The sequence below is a fragment of the Zootoca vivipara genome, chromosome 12, assembly GCF_963506605.1.
Source record: "Zootoca vivipara chromosome 12, rZooViv1.1, whole genome shotgun sequence".
In the NCBI taxonomy this organism is placed as follows: domain Eukaryota; kingdom Metazoa; phylum Chordata; class Lepidosauria; order Squamata; family Lacertidae; genus Zootoca; species Zootoca vivipara.
In genome coordinates this window covers 26,199,734-26,217,270 of record NC_083287.1, presented here as the reverse complement: position 1 = coordinate 26,217,270, position 17,537 = coordinate 26,199,734, and the positions used below count along the sequence as shown (strand labels likewise).

Here is a 17,537-nt window from a genome sequence, read left to right as displayed (position 1 = left end):
AAGTGTGGGCTGTTCATGCATTCTTTAAAAATCCATACAAAGTTTACCTTCTGTCACACCTGGAATATTCAACATGGTGCCCCCTCCAGATGCGTTTGGATTCCAGCTCCCATCAACTCCAGCCAGCAAGTCCAGTGCGCAAGGATGATGGGAGTTGTAGCCCAACAACATCTGGGAGCAACCATGTTGACTACTCCCATGTTATACTCCAAACTACATCATCAAGAACACAACAGACCAACAAGCTTCCCGGTTCTCCTTCATGTTTCTCCTCCCACTGCTTTTCTCTGAGCTGAGCTTTTCAGACATAGTTGTCTACCTGGGAGATAAGCATAGCTGCCAAGTTTTCCCTTTTCTCGCGAGGAAGCCTATTCAGCATAATGGAATTTCCCTTTAAAAAAGGGAGAACTTGGCAGCTATGGAGATAAGTGGTGGCTGTTATAAGAGAAGAACACAAAAGAGAAATGGCAGCTTGCAAGGAGGGTTAAGCAACCCTTACCCAACCTGCATTCCAAATCATGTCCTGCCTCATAGGCACATCACTTCTTAGATGTTTCCTGGAGACCAGGGTCTCAACTGACCTCCAACCTTAGTTTGTGGAAATAGTGTGGAAATAGTGAGGTGCTCTCAACTAATTTGATGCTGGTTCATCAGCCTTTATTGTCTGGACTTTTGTTTGTTTGTTTGTTTGTTTGTTTAACTATCATTTTCATTGATTGATACAGGCATCAGCGCCATTCAAAGAAAAACAGAAGTGCGAGACCCAGACAATCAGGCAAGGAGTAGTTTTGCCAGGACAGTACAGAGGAAGCATCTCTTCACCTTCTGCCCCTCAGCCAATTGTCCTAGAAGGAAAGCCTAACAGTAGCCACCAAGCTCTCCTCCAGCATTTATTACTGAAGGAACAAATGAGACAGCAGAAACTCCTGGCTCCAGGTAATTAGCAGTGACTATTTATGGGCAGATTCTTCCCTTTTGAGAATAAACATGTTATAACAGAATATAAGGAGCTCCTTTAGACTAGTGTTTCTCAACCACTGTTCCGTGGCACACTAGTGTGCCGCGAGATGTTCCCTGGTGTGCCGTGGGAGAATTACTTTATATATAGTCAATATAGGCACAGAGTTAATTTTTTTTAACATTTTCTAATGGTGGTGTGCCTCGTGATTTTTTTTCATGAAACAAGTGTGCCTTTGCCCAAAAAAGGTTGAGAAACACTGCTTTAGACCATAGCCATCTAGTCCGATTTTCTCAAGTCTGACCCATAGCAGCCTTTCAGGGGCTCAGCCAAAGGTCTGGTTACTTGGTCCTTTTAACTGGAAATGCCAGGGATTGGAGATGGAATCTTCTGTACAGAGACATATCTAGAGATTGGTAAAACCAGCCCCGCCGGGGCAGAGGGCACAAAAATCATGCTTGGATTGTCGTACGTCCGGGTTTCCCCAGACATTTTAGTGATTTTGGGATTCCACCCAGACACTATTTCCAGCGGACAAATCCCAGACATATATCAGCCCTAATATTATGCATATGTGTGTGGCAACACACCACCGCTATCCTGGCAAGATCAAATGTGGGAGAAGCTTCCCATCCTTCTCACATCATGGTACAAAGGCGTGCACGTATTCCCCCCCCCCCGTACTTCCGCCTCACCTCACCCTCCCTTTGGACACTTCAAGTACTTGGGTCACATAAAACATAGTCATTTCTTATGTGGCTATTGCGGTAAAATGATTTTTTTCCCTGGTGTGTGTGTGTGTGTGTGTGTGTGTGTGTGTGTGTGTGTGGATACAGCTGCTTGCCAAGGGTGTAAGGCAGGGGTGAAACTAGGCTTTATTTCACCTGGGTCAAAGACCCAATTTGGCACACCCACCAATGCACATTTGTCTACACACACAGGCTGGAAGTCTCAATGACGCCCCTCTGGAAACTTCACTCAGGGCAAAAAAAAACTAGCTAGCCCCTCCCCCATAGCAATGGTATTGTATAAGGGACCGTAGATCCACCTCCACTTCTGCATGTGCTCAAATCCTCCTTAGCTATCGGTTCATCCTCTGTTTCCTCACTGCTAATTCCCCTAAGGAGAAAAAAATCTATCCATTGTGATTCTGCTTTCAAGTCAAAGCTGTTCTGCTCTTTTATTTTCTGGCCCCATGACTTACAAAGCCCATTAGTTTGTATCTGCTGATTTAAAAAAATTAATACAGTGGTACCTCTGGTTAAGAACTTAATTCGTTGCGGATGTCCGTTCTTAACCTGAAACTGTTTTTAACCTGAAGCACCACTTTAGCTAGTGGGGCCTCTTGCTGCCGCCGCGCCGCCGGAACATATTTTTTGTTCTCATCCTGAAGCAAAGTTCTTAACCTGAGGTACTATTTCTGGGTTAGCGGAGTTTGTAACCTGAAGCGTTTGTAACCCGAGGTACCACTGTAGTGGGATGGGTTAAGAATATGTAAGCATGGCTGTCACTTCATTCGTTTTTACTCTTATTTGTGATTGTTGTTGTTGTTGTTTTAAAAAAGACATACGGTATGGAAGAGCATTCCTTATAGTGTGATAATTCAAGGGCTCCCACATTTGAGTTCCTAAGCTTCTCAAGTCCACATGTTCCTTCATGTTTGGTTTTGTCTTCAATGGAGCATCTTAAGAAGACTTCCCAATGTTATTGATGGGCATATTTGAATATTGGAATGTCGTTGGCTTGTAGGAGGGGTGCCTCTTCATCCTCAGTCTCCACTGGCAACAAAAGAAAGAGTCTCACCTGGCTTAAGAGTTGCACATAAGTTACCTAGACACAGGCCACTAAATCGGACCCAGTCCGCTCCGCTTCCTCAGAGCACCTTGGCACAACTTGTTATTCAGCAACAGCATCAGCAATTTCTGGAGAAGCAAAAACAGTATCAGCAACAGATCCACATGAACAAAGTAAGTATGCCATTCAAAACCCTAACATACAATGAATACGGTGCTTTTACAGTGTACATGCCATTGAAGAAAAAGGGAAAGCCTTGCATGTCAGTTTACAGTAAGGTTTGCTTATATTAAAAGCGGTTTGATAAAAAAAAATGTTTGCCGAACTAACTCCCAGAGAAGGTCTCTTGCACCAAACTGCAAGTACATGCTATTTTTCATTATGTCATTGAAATAAGTATTGTTTTGTATAGCCAGATTGTTCCTTTTAATGACCTCTTTGTAAACGTTAGGCTTTTTGTAAATTGCTCAAGTTACCAAGACTTCTAAACAGCCATTGCTCATTCACATTTGAACTTTTCATTCCGTTGTCGCAGATAAAATTATGAAGCTTTCACTGCAAACGGACCGAGCAGAGCTAACAGCTTTTACTTTCAAGGTTATAGGCCAGTTTTGAGGATCACAGTTTAGTAAACTGAGACATGAAGACTCTTGCCTCCAAACACAAACCCTTTTTGCCACTTTTCCACTGCCTGCATGAATGCAGTGTAGAGGTTGTCAATGAAATTTAGTTTATTGTTTCATCTGAACCAGAAAATGGGAAACTTTGTTTAATTGAAGACTTCTAGTGGCATTCAAACATGCTGAGAGGAAAGAGATGCATGCATGGACAGAAAGATCATTCACCTCTCATCTTATTAAGATATAAGCCATAAACAGCAACCATAAACAATAGCCATTTTAATTTTCAATATTTCCTACCAAACAGCTTCAAATTAGTCACATAAGATCTTGTTCTGAAATTTTGGAAGTAAATTTTTACGTAGAGACAAACCGACTATAAACGTTAGCTGGGACTAAGAATGTATATAACTGCCAGTGTTTAGTTGGCCTATGTCATAGTTTACTGTGGTGAAAGACTATTCTGTCAGGTATTTTATACATCTACTTAGCGATTTCAACATCTGCTATGCCTATTCCCATAGGCAAGTTATTTAAGAAATTTCTAGGGCTCCGACACAGAATCTCTTCATTATGGCAGTGGATGTGATTGGCAATCACATGAAAGGAAACCATAATGAAAAATAAAAAGTATAGGGGAACCAATCTTGCTAAGGAACACTTCCCCCAATGGGTGCTGATTTCTTGGAATCTCTTAAGAATTCCCAACCAAATTAAAAACACAACCTTGAGTTTAAGTACATAGTTTGTACAGTGGTTTGATTATTAAATCTCATCTTAATTAGGAAAAATGAAGACTAGAGAACTTCAAAGTTCAGAGCTGATCCTTGCATGTTAACCCCTCTCAACTTGGGTGTTTTGATTACTCAACTTGGACTCCACTTGGCTTTTCATTTACTATGTGTTCCATATGTTTAATCAAGATGCCATAGGTACATCTTGGTTTTCAAAATATTTCACCTTCCTGCAATTGTCTGAACAAAAGCAAGCTTTTATTACTGATTGAAAGACAGAAGCTCTGTGATTTCCCCCCCCCCCCAAGGGTGTCCAAAATAAATAGCGATTAGCTACCTTCTAGGTTTTTTTCTCTCTCAAAAAGAATTAAACCACCATTTCATCTTGCATTTTTTCTTGAGCTTTCTTGCACAGGGTTGTTTGTTTTGCAGACCCACTAATAAGCCAGACATAACCCACCAGGTATGCATTATGGTCTGTCAAGTGCTACATAACATCCCTTGATTTTTGCAACTCTGGTCAGGCAGATTAGTGATGCTCCTGGTGGGCTGCAATACATAGCATGGTGCAAATTTGGTTTGATGGGTCACAAGTTGTGCAGGGTTGTGTTATATGACTTGATCCTTAAAAGCTACTTAGAAGATTCTACTTTGGATAGAAAAAAAGGAATATAAATGTTAATAAATAAGATGGATCTGTATTCATTTGCAACTTTTAACAAACTATTTTTTTACATTATTTTTTATTAAAAATTGTTGCATGCCACCATTCATTATCACATTCCAGGGCAGTTTGTACAATACATTAAAATCATCAATATTACAAACCACAACAGAAAAAAGTGTAACGTTTCACTAGGTATTCACATTGTTTTGCTAAATAAATAGGTTTTTCATATGCATGAAAAATATAACTAAGGTTGATGCCTTTCACATGTCAGGCACCAACCTTTCATCTAGCATGAAATGAAATAGGTCCAGATGTCATTTTGACTGCAAATGGTGTGGGGAGATAAAAAAAATTTCCTCACTTGAAACAAATATAGTTCTTTAAAAACCAAACAATGCTGTAATTTCAGCAACCAGCTATGCTGCAGTGTACATGTTATTTCTATTGAGTTGTCCCATTCAATGTAAAAAGTTGGTTGCTCCAGAACAGCCTTTCTCAACCTCATCCCCAGCTAGCAGGACCAGTGGTCATGGATGAATTTACTACAAAATCATAATAAAATGAAACGATTGAAATAGCAATATATTCATAGCTCAGGGAAATGAAAACCTCCTTGCCGTTTGCAAAAATAATAATATTGTGCTGAGTGATTTTCTTTTGGGGGAAATTACACAAGCAGGATGCCACCACCAAGAAGGCCTCTTCCTTGGTTGCTACCCACCTTACTTTATTTGGGGAACGCTTGAAGGAGATAACAGTAGAACTGGGAAAATTCCCGGTCTGAAAAGTTGCCATGTGATCCACCTGGATCAACACATTTTAGCAACATCAGGAAAACCACTTAAACGTTAAGGTTGATCCGGCATCTGCATGAATTGTTTCACACTGTGACAAGTTGTGACTTGTCCCTCGATGCCCATTTGTAAAGTGTGGATAATAATGACAGCAACAACAAGTTGCTTTGGAAAGCAAATTATCCCGTGGGTAAGAATGAAAAGTCCTTGTTTGCGCCGTGATCATTTTTATTTTTTGTGTAATTGCAATGCCATGTAAAAACTTACAGTTTTACAGATCACCTCTGGATTAACACGAGCTCTGATCTATAAGAAGACCTTTGGAGTGTTTAGCCTTGCAAAGTTGCAGGAATCAATCGAGTTCTTTTCTTTGATAAAGTTAATAAATTCCAGCTATAAGCCAGCACGGTGACTGGGGTGATAACTAGCAAAAGCTAACACAGGCCAAAGGTAAAGCTTCCCCCCCCCCTGAATTGTTTCTGCTATAAAAAGAATAAAACAATCAACTGGACCAAAAAGTTTGCCTTACTTCCTTATAGCAGGAGAAGATCCCCCATGGTTCCTTCTGTCATTTGTCAGAGGCCATGTGTTTGAAGTGGGAAACAGTATACCTCTTCATTGGAGTCTGAAGTTTATACCTAAGGGATGCAATACACTGACCTTCTCAAAACATTTTAGCTGAAATGCAAATTTTGACATCTCATCCAGAAGTCAGTGGAGAGTCTTGCCCTTGCTTTTGAAAAATGAACGTGTGGAAACCTGAACTGGGCTTTCCCTTTAAAAGATAGTCTTTGCTGTTGCCAGATTTAATATACTTCTGTCTAGATGACAGCTTGTTTCCTCACAGAGTCCTTTGATCACAATTTTTAGAACTCCATTCTGCCCAATAAAAGGGATAGCATGTCTGGCAGCTCCAGTTAAACTAATTGTCATAGGTACCAAAAGACTGGCTCTACAACAGAACTCTTACTGTTTTGACTCCTGTTCCTGTCTCTGCAAATAACTTAAAAGATGCAATTTCTACTCGCACCATCGGCACCGGGTTACTGGCACGCATCTAAAAACATTAGAACCACAGGGAAAGCAAGATAGCGAATATTTTCACGAACCCTGGAAAGCAATTAATAGAGAGTGTCTTCAGAACTGTACCCAAACTTACTGCATCATATTATGAACCCTGTGATCACGTTGTATTGTGTGATGAATACACGCTCAGATTTGCAATTACTGTACGCTTTAATAAATATCCTAAATATTTTGAAAAGTGGTTTTCCTTAAGTGCTTGATGCGTTTCCCTGAAATCATTTTAGTAATCATTCCAAAAATCAGACCTGTAAGGTAGAATGAGTTTATCATTCTCACACTACAGAGAAAAATGTCTCAGCTTGAGGTGTATGGGCTTTCCTAAGGTGGACTAATGATGCAATCTGGTTAGTACTTTCCCCTATCCAAGTGCTGCTCGGCTACAACCACAGCCACATCAATAAATTGTGTATATTATATATATATATGTGTGTGTGTGTGTGTGTGTGTGTGTGTGTGTGTGTAGTCAATTAATGGCTACTCCAACTTGTACTGGTCTTAGGATAAAAAAATTGCCAGAACTTAGAACAGGTCACAACTAGGGAACTTTGAATATTTTATCCTTTCTTTGTTTGTTTGCTATAGATGCTTACAAAAGGCATTAATTTTCAATTAGTAGAGATATTTTCTCTCAAAGGTTTGAAGTTGAATGGGATATGTTTTCGTTGGATATGCAAGCCTCTGCTCACTGCCACAAGTGGTTAGGTGCGTGGACAGATTTGTGCATAATATTGGTTTTAGCTCAACTGACTAGTACAAATGATGCCCCTTAGGCATTTGTGTCATGCTTTTTGGATTAGTTTGCAGACAGCACACAGGGCAGCTCATCTCTGCGCAGTCCTTTATGCTGCTGCTCCTGTTCGTAGGTACACTCGGGGCACTTTTTTCTTCGAATGTCTGTGCAGCGATTTCATTGAAAGGGTTTCAGGAAATTATGGATTTTATGAAAGCTTACACTTGGGGAAGAATACATGAAAAGACTTGCTGTAAGCAAAATATATAATGTATTTATATGGCTTGTGTTCTGCGGCTAGGTTATTTACTTACCATATTTTCATGCAGAGTGAACCAGGTACAGCTGCCTTTTGAAGTCCTTTCTTCGTTAGACTAATTTCTCAAAACACTTCCTCTGCTGCTGCTGCTGTTTACTTTGGCTTAGACGTATTCCTGATGGTTTAATTTCCTGCAAACAAAAGAAACAAAATGGTCCAGGTTCCATTTGCTGGAAGCTGTTCCACCAAGTAACTTTCTCACTTTGGATCAATTGCCAATACTGCTTTTGAGAACTGCACTTTGTACAGTTAGCCCAAATGTGGCTGAATGGTCATTATTAAAGTACTGTCTTTCTAGATCTGTTCGTTTTGTTTTGGGCAGCACTTCATATATTTTATATAAACAGCACATCTTAATGATTGCCTCCTTCGAATACCAGTTAAGGATCCTATTTCCAACCAAAGATGAGGATAAATTACCTTTCATCTTGAGTGTTAGAATTCTGTGGGCTTCATGCTGCCAAAGTTAACAGTGTTCGAATCAGCCATGAAGCTCCCTGGGTGATCTTGGTCCAGTCACCATCTCTTAGCCTAGCCTAACATCACAGGGTTGTTGTGGGGATAAAGTGGAGAGGAGGAAAACCATGCACACCACCTTGAGTTACTTGGAAGATAAAGCTGGTATATAAATGTAATAAATAAATAACTTGATGCTCCCATGTGGGCCATTAACAGTACTTTAACCAAGCACAGAAATCATCCCTCTTGCTCTTTTTACACCTCTGTGTCAAGGCATCTAGCCGTCTCTTGCTACATTGCAGCCTTGTTCTGGCTACTCCAGGTCCCCCAAGCCCAATTCCTCTTCCCTGTCCGAACTTGACTTCCCACTTGCTAGGCCACAAACAATTCAATTCCATGCTGTTTCACCCCAGTGCTTTTTGTGCCTCTGTTTGAATGCAACCCTTGCTCTGATAGATCTCTCCAGCTTTCTCCTTTGTGCTGGCTTTCATGCGGCCAGATTCACAGTTCTTCACAGCTGCCGGGAGACAAATAAATGCATGCCTAGTTCCAAGCCTCTCTCCTGTGAAAACAGGGTTGGTTTTCAGATTCCCCCACACCCACCCACCCCATCACAACCATGTGTGCCTCTCCCCTTGACATTCTGATCTGGAGCTGATCTTCTTGCAACTGCTTGGGAAGGAAGTGCTCAGTTACAGTTGGGGAAGCTCAAAGGCTGTCTTAAAATTTCAACTTAGGATACTTTAACCGGATCCTCACCTGAATTTCAGCACACTGACTTGCAGCCACATGATCTTGGGAAAATGTCACTGTTTATACAACTTTACAAAAAGCCTTGGAATTCATTTAATATATTAATGCCAAAGTTGCTCCAAGGGTGCTCTTTCCATGAACTACCCCGTATGTCACACGAGGGTTGCAACATCTGCCTTATCAGGTCTGCAGGAATGGTGCTATAATGCATCACAAAAGAGAAAGATATCCCCACTTTGAACTTGAAAGCATGCAGAAGGAGTACAGTGAGGGAATAAATATGTTTCCTAACTGGGCGGCAGTCTGGATCTCATTCTCTCTCAGATTCTCTTTAAGGCTAACCCACCTGATGCCGAGGAACTGGCATATGGAATGTTTTACAGATGGCCCAGCATCAGTGACTCATATAGCTGTAGATGATTATCTGTCACACAGATGTTTCAGCCTCTCCTTTTCTGCTATCCCCATTCAGCAGTCAGCCATTCCTGGTGGCTCAGCAACAGATGTTTCCAATGCCAGTATATCTTGCCCATTCTGAATATAAGCGGCTGGTATCTTTGCATACTTGGTCATCTTCACCCATTTTGATTGCAACTGGAGAGTGCTTGTGTGCTATAGGATGAGGGGATCTTGTCTAGATCCCCTGTTTTGTATCATTAGCTGCAGAAATATCTATTATCAGTAACTATGTCAATGAAGATAACGTATTTTGAGTGATAGTTGAACCTAAGAAAGTAATTGATACAATTGGTGATATGGACAGCATCCAACAGGGTTAATTGATCAATACAGCCCACTGATTTAAACTCTGACAAATGTGTTTTCCATTTCAAGGTAGCCACAATTGGTTAATGTATAAATCAATTTACACAGATATTGGTAATACCCATGGTGCTGTTGGTGGTAAAAGGCTCTGATGTTGTTTTTTTATGGGTGGGGAGGGTAGTTCAGCTACAGGAGATTCTGGGATCGTTTTCTCCAATGTCCCTGTATCTCATCAGGTCCTTCTAGCATGACAGTTGGTGGTAGATGACCACATAGGGAAGAGCAGGCACCCCCAAACTTTGGCCCTCCAGAAGTTTTGGACTACAATTCCCATCTTCCCCGACCACTGGTCCTGTTAGCTAGGGATCATGGGAGTTGTAGGCAAAATATCTGGAGGGCCGCAGTTTGGGGATGCCTGGGGAAGAGGATAGCTTAGCTGGAGTTGCCTCTGAGGTAGTCTGTGCCTGCCTGTTGCTCTTTCCTGAAGTGGCGACAACTGGGGATGATTAGATTGTGGTCTTTCTGCCCCACCACCTCTTTGGCGTACAAATTCACGGTCTTCATAACACCATTCAGAGTTGCTGTTTTTGCAATCCTTCAGTTCACTGTGACTTCCACCAATAGTGAGTTGAAGTTCTCTGATATCTCCATTTTGGGCCTCTTTAAAGAATCACGCCAAACAGCTATTTCATCTTTCATTTCTATGTTTTCTGCCCCCACCCAATCCTCTTTCTTTGTTTCAGATACTTTCTAAATCTATTGAACAGTTAAAACAGCCCGGCAGCCTCGAAGAAGCCGAGGAAGAGCTTCATGGAGAACATTTGATGCAGGAAGAAAGAGCATCCTCTCTTGGTAGCAGCATTCGGGATGACAGCAGTAGCATTTCTTCGGACGACAGACTGGGGCAGCCTTTAGGGGCCGTGAAGGTGAAAGAGGAACCACAGGACAGTGATGATGATATTCAAAGTCAGCAAATGGAATCTGGGGAGAAAGCTGCTTTTGTGCAACAGGTAATAGGCAAAGATTTAGCTCCAGGCTTCGTAATTAAAGTGATTATCTGAATACTCTCATAATAAGCATTTCTGAATCCTTGGTGAACAACATGTGTTTTTCTTCCCCCATCCACAGGGTTCAATTGAATTGCGTGTTTTTAGCAATCAGCAAATCTAACAACGCCAGATATGTTCACACCTTAAGCATAGCGAGAAGGTTTTTGTTAGATCGGGAAACTCTTATTGCCGTGCGAGCTTTGGGGTAATTCGTAGAATTGGTATTCGCTCCAATGGATTCTACCACATTAGTTCTAGTGAAATGGAACTCATTGTTGTGTGAACTTTCTGATCAGGCTACTGCTGATCAGACCTCGGAATTTCTCTTCCCTTTTGGTTTCGCTCCATTTCTAAACTTCTTTGACATCTCAATGTATACTTTTGTCAATTTGTATATAATGTACCATACTGTAGTCCTAAACACTGTTTAAAAAGAAGGGGATTTTCCCCCTTCCTTGGTACTACCAGCCCAAATACCAGTGATCTGAGCTTTGTATATAGAATGTAACCTGGAGAAAATGAGTCGGAAGGCAAATGAAGACCGGCATAGAATGCACTTTTAAAAACTAAATTGGTTTTCCCTATCTGCGCTACTTAATTTTATGCCCCATCTTTTTATCACTATCTTCATCTGTTTCCTTTGAGGATATTTCTTATGTGCAACATTATGCATGATATACCTGTATTTGTGTTGAGATGGTGGTGGCAAGGAACCAAATTATGGCGGTGATTGCCAATTTATTTATTCAGCAAAAACTAAGTACAGTGGTACCTCGGTTTATGAACACAATTGGTTCCGGAAGTCTGTTCATAAACTGAAGCGTTCATAAACTGAAGCGAACTTTCCCATTGAAAGTAATGGAAAATGAATTAATCTGTTCCAGATGGGTCCGCGGTGTTCATAAACCGAAAATTCATAAACCGAGGTGTTCATAAACCGAGGTTCCACTGTATCACAATAGCACACAGCCTAGCACAGAGGTTTACATGCTTATACCAGTAGCAGGCGAACACATTTGTGTTTCCAGCACCCATCTTGGGGCCAACTTTCTCCACTACCCTCCTCTCCTAGTTGGAAAATTAAGTCAGCTGTTCATCCCAGAGTGCCCAGTCAAAGCCATTGAGCCTTAGTGTACTTGGTTTACCCAGACCCCTGGCCAGCTACTCTGTGTGTCAAGTAAAGGGGAATGTCTAGGTCTGATTCTCTTGGGAAATTTGTCTAAAAACAGAGCAGGTTGGCAAATACTTTTCAATAATGCTGTAAGTATTATTTACTAAGGCACGCATCCAGCTATAGGTAGTTGCAGCTCCAGAAGGACCAAAGTCCTTTTGAATGCTTTAAAATCAGAACAACTCAGTATGTAGCAGAAGCTGCCGTTTACTTAAGCCATTGCTGTGTCAGGTCCCTGCTGTTCTCCTGCAGAAAAGTAATTGTGTGAAGGTGGACAGGAAATGCCTTATAGAAACAGGAAGTCCAAGTGACTCATGCACTGTGGAATGTAAGAGGGGGCAAAGGGGAGCAGAGGATAGGGTTTTATTCTCTGTTTTCTAAAGGGCACTCTATGAAATGATTTATTGTCAAAGAAAATAACAAAGCAAGTAGGGAAATTGTTAAGGAAGCTTTCCAGTGAAACATTTCCTTTATATTCCCTTTTGATATGTTTACTTTGTTGTAGAGGTTTACTTTTGTTAAGCTAAAGATGCATTGTATTAAGGCCCCCTTTAATATGGATAATCCAAAACTGACCTGGAATCCTTGTCAGCCCCCCCCCCCAAAAAATTAAAATGTTTATATTTCTAAGGTATTTTAAGGTGCAGTATCTTTTTCAAAAAGAGAGCGCTGTTTTGCCAAATGGAAAAGTTCTAATAAAAGCACGTGGTGTTTACATTTTTATTTTCTAGAATCCCATATAAAATGCTACAGTTTCGAAAGATACATTATCCTACCCGCAACCCCTACATCACGAAGAGACTTGCTAACAGCACCAGTAAATATGATTTGTGCCACAGTTGACCATTTTCCTATTAATATATCATTTAAGTGTAGAAAGATGAATGTACACAAGAGACACACTGTCTTGAGTGACAGGTGTATACACCAGGGGTCAGCAAACAAATTTTTTCAGCAGGGGGCGGGTCCACTGTCCCTCAGACCTTGTGGTGGGGCTGGACTATATTTTTTGGGGGGAGGGGAATGAATGAATTCCTATGCCCGACAAATAACCCAGAGATGCATTTTAAATAAAAGCACACATTCTACTCATGTAATAATAATAATAATAATAATAATAATAATAATAATAATAATAATAATAATATATTTATACCCCACCCATCTGGCTGGGTTTCCCCAGCCACTCTGGGCGGCTTCCAACAGAAGAATAAAATAATTGATTAAAGATTAAAAACCTCCCTAAACAGGGATGCCTTCAGATGTCTTCTAAAAATTCTCTTTGACATCTGGTGGGAGGGCGTTCCACAGGGCGGGCACCACTACCGAGAAGGCCCTCTGCCTGGTTCCCTGCAAATTGGCTTCTCGCAACGAGGGAACCGCCAGAAGGCCCTAGGTAAAAACACCAGGCAGGCCCCACAAATAACCCAGAGATGCATTTTAAATAAAAGGACACATTTGACTCATGTAAAAACACACTGATTCCCGGACCGTCTGCGGGCTGGATTTAGAAGGCATTTGGGCCGGATCCGGTCCCCGGGCCTTAGTTTGCCTACCCATGGTATATACCTATTCCACTCCCTGTGCATTTTATGACCGTGGTAGCTCATTGCATCTTCCCGTCATGTATACACACAGCAAAGCAGACATGCGAGTGCTTGTCACATGTGGTGGTGTACATTCCTGCCCCGCCCCCACTTTCACAGAAGAAATTCTAAAGGGGAAAATGTGGTGCTGTGTGAAGCAATTCTGACTGTTTCAAGATATTGCTTCAACACAGCAGTAGAGCTGGGCGATATATTGCTATATCATCCCAAACGGGTTTGAAGTTCATATCAGCTGCATTTGTGACCTAGCAATAATATTGCAAATCATGGTGCGTGTGTGTGTGCGCGCTAGGCAGAAATCACAATGTGGGGGGAAACCATGAAGCCAGCCAATGCTTCTCTTGATTCCTGCAGCCCCTCTTAACTCTGCTGGCTCAGCTCTTTCCTGCCTCCTGCAGGGCTCAGCAAATCACAAGAGCAGGCGATGGCAAAAATCACGATGCGGGGAAAACTGTGAAGCCAGCCAATGCCGCTACATAGCTCCATCCTTTTTCAGACATCATGATATATAAGTATATTACAATGTTAAACTGGTGATATATCACAATGTTGAAAATCAGATATTGCCGCAGCTGTCCAGACAGGTCATATTCTGGGAACTGGGTGCACTTTCCCAACATTTGTATTCCCTGGAGTCTAGCTGAGTAGGTTGCTCAGCTGGTACTATTTCCCTCTGATTTTAAAAAGTACCTGTGATAATTAGTCTAGGAAGAAAGGCCCCTATGGTATAATCCTGCTTATATGCACCGTAGCTCAAGCAGAAATATAGAAACCCACTGTTCAGACAAGCTCCTAAATGCATGCAGCCCATTTTCTTGTGTGTGTGTGGTGGCAGTGCAGAATGTCATGCCAATGTTTAGGAGCAAAATGCTAATTTCAATAGAGGGGCAACAAAAAATGTTTCCATCAGCTTTATTAGAAGATGCATGAACACCGACTCTCAGATTTAAGGGCTTTAATGTAAACAGAGAGATCATCTTCCTTCTTGAAGAAAAGTAAGAAATCTGATATTTAGATCCATAAAGTAGATCATTTGTGAAAATATATTTTCCCATCTTGTACATTCTTTTTCTGATCTTAGCCCACTCAACAATGGATAGAACATCTTTTAAAATATTTTATTTGGGCAGATACCTGGATATAAGCAAACTTTTGTACAATAATATTTCAAAAATGTGTAACTGTAAAGATATTTTTATAAAGAATTGAGGAGAGCTTCCCCAGTATAGCCAGTGGACTTTCATGCCACTCATTTTTTTTTAAAAAAAAGAGAGAAGTTACCTGGAACCAGTGAAAAAGGAAAACTGGGTTTACGCAACCATCTTTCTAATTGCTAATTGTCACATTTTAAATCTATTGTATTTATTATAATTTACACCTTTGGTGATCTCTTGTTTTGTGTTGTAAATATATTATGTTTGTATGTTCCCTATTTTGCCTTCTGATACAAGTCTATATATTCCTTTCTCAAATAAAGTTTTTTTTCTCAAAAGATTCCCTTTCACATACTTGGCTTTGTGTAAACTTGATAATTCTAAGGCACTGCTTTCTCTTTGATATAGGCAAATATATTTGCTTATTATTGTAGAAGTAACAGATTTAGGAGCATGCTTTTTATTCCATTACACATTGACCTGTTACTTGATCCCACTTCAGCCATTACACATCGTACAAAAATGGAAGTATCTGTGCATGTTCATTTTATCCTCATCACATTTGTCTTGAACATGTGGGTCAACCATTGTATCATCAAAAAACTGCAATAACGCAAGTAAATACCATTTTTCTGGTTATCCAGAATTTTGATAGCTAACCATTGTTACTCAAGTCCCCCCCCCCAACAAAAAACAAAAAAACCTTAAGTGACTTATTTGCCTGTGAAAAGTTGTAGAAGTGTTAAGTGATGCTGATGATTGCAGATCTGGGGTCTTTATATCTATATATAAAATGACAGTGCTAAAACATCACAGGTAAGGACCTTTCCATTGAAGATGGTTTCTTAAAAGCTAGTGGCCTCAGTCTGGAACAAACTGGTTACGTTTAAGTTTCAGTGAAATCAATGGGGCACGTGGCCCTTGAGACATATATAGAGTGATATAAGGCCCCTGTATTGGAGCAGCATTCAGAACCCCTGTAAAAACTTTATATTCAGTCTGGAATGGGATGTGTTGCACTTCATTATCTGTGGGGAAATGGATTGCCTACACACTGGTCCCCACTCTTTGTTGTCTTCAGATATCTTTGCACGTGTGCAATAGGTGGTGGACCGGATAGGAAGGAACCAGAGAGCACTTCACCTTCAGTTCAAGCAAGAGTAAAATCAGAGCAAGGGGAGCTCAGGGAAGAGGTTGCAGTGCCTTTGGAAGCCACCCATGCCTCCTTGGGGTGATCACCCCATTGAAGACAAGGTGGCTTTTAAAGGTGCTTCATGTAACTAGAATTCTTCCATGATGACATTGTTATGGTCTGCATATTGTGGAAATGCATTGCTGGCATGCAACTTTTAAGAAAGAGAGATCTAAAAACAGGCAAAATGTGCATAACTGGCCAACTGGACAGTGCATCTGGATATGAAAACCATATTCTGTGGGTTCCAGCCATTTTATAAATGGCGCTCATTTTTGCAGATGCCACTACAAATGCTGCCATGATTCTTGGATCTTCAAGATCAGGCATCCCCAAACTTCAGCCCTCCAGATGTTTTGGACTACAGTTCCCATCATCCCTGACCACTGGTCCTGTTAGCTAGGGATCATGGGAGTTGTAGGCCAAAACATCTGGAGGGCCGCAGTTTGGGGATGCCTGTTCAAGATGCTCCCTGCCAGTAATTAATGTAGGCAGAGCAATGCAGTTTCATTAATTGGCAACACAGTCGTGCAATCCAGTCATTCCCACTGAAGTCCTCACTGAAATAAATTCTGTCTCTTTTCAATGCAACTATGCTGTTCTTGCCATCTTCATTTCCATCCCTGAGTAAAGGATGGAGTTGTGTTGAATTAATGGCAAAGTCTCAACTGATTTCCATGTAAATAAATTTCACTCAACATCTTCCATTTCCATCATTGTCTGAAATCTTAGCTGCAGTGAATGAAATCTTAGTTGACCAATTTCTCTGCAACTAGATGTTACACACCATGTTCAAAATTTGTAATTCCAAGCTCTATTTCCCCTGTTTTATCTTCACTGGCATCCTGGGGTACTTTTAGATAGATATAGGAGATTCCATTCTCCACTCAGAATCTGACTAAGATATATTTTTCTCTCTCCTATGTATTAGATTTAAAATTTTAATACTCCAAATTAACATTTGAAATTATTTGTCCCAGTAATTTTATTGAGATACTTAGGGACCCTACCAACAGTGCTCTCCATCAGACTGTATTAAGGTCCTGTATAGTGTGGACTGGGATGTGGGTGGCGCTGTGGTCTAAACCACAGAGCCTTGGGCTTGCCGGTCAAAAGGTTGGCGGTTTGAATCCCCACAAGATAATGAGCTCCCGTTGCTCGGTCTCAGCTCCTGCCAACCTAGCAGTTTGAAAGCTCGCCAAAAAGTGCAAGTAGATTAATAGGTACCGCTCTGGTGGGAAGATAAACGGCGTTTCCGTGCACTGCTCTGATGTCGGTGTTCCATTGCGCCAGAAGTGGCCACATGACCCGGAAAAATTCTCTGCGGAGCGGACAAACACCAGCTCCCTCAGCCTGTAAAGCGAGATGAGCGCTGCAACCCCAGAGTTGTTCGTGACTGGACTTATCTCAGGGGCCCCTTTACCTTTATAGTATGGATTCAATTTTTACTCCACTAATAAAGGTCTTTACTGTAAATTCACTTCCCTGAACTAGTGTTTTCTGGGGTCACCCTTGCCTACTAGCACACTTGTTGCTTAGTTTTTTATTTTATTTTATTTTTAAATGGTCACTTCAATAGCCGAGTTTTGCATGGGGCCAAGATTCAAAGAAGCGATGTGTATGCAAGGTTAGATGTGAGGAGAGAGAATGGCATGAGTAGGTAGCCAGAGTGTCATCTCTCG

General features: G+C 41.1%; 1 protein-coding gene across 3 annotated transcripts in view; it reads left to right on the top strand.

The window, feature by feature from the left end:
- Window positions 1-17,537, top strand: part of HDAC9 (histone deacetylase 9) — a 338,697-nt gene that overhangs the window by 150,523 nt on the left and 170,637 nt on the right. For 2 of the 3 annotated variants that reach the window (XM_035130275.2, XM_035130272.2), the window contains exons 10-12: window positions 726-936; window positions 2,708-2,925; window positions 10,426-16,701. In XM_035130275.2, the coding sequence (XP_034986166.1) occupies window positions 726-936; window positions 2,708-2,925; window positions 10,426-10,743 (747 nt within the window). In that variant the 3' untranslated portion in view covers window positions 10,744-16,701. Of the gene's footprint in view, window positions 1-725; window positions 937-2,707; window positions 2,926-10,425; window positions 16,702-17,537 lie in introns of those variants that run through there. The other variant, XM_035130280.2, reaches the window with a different exon arrangement.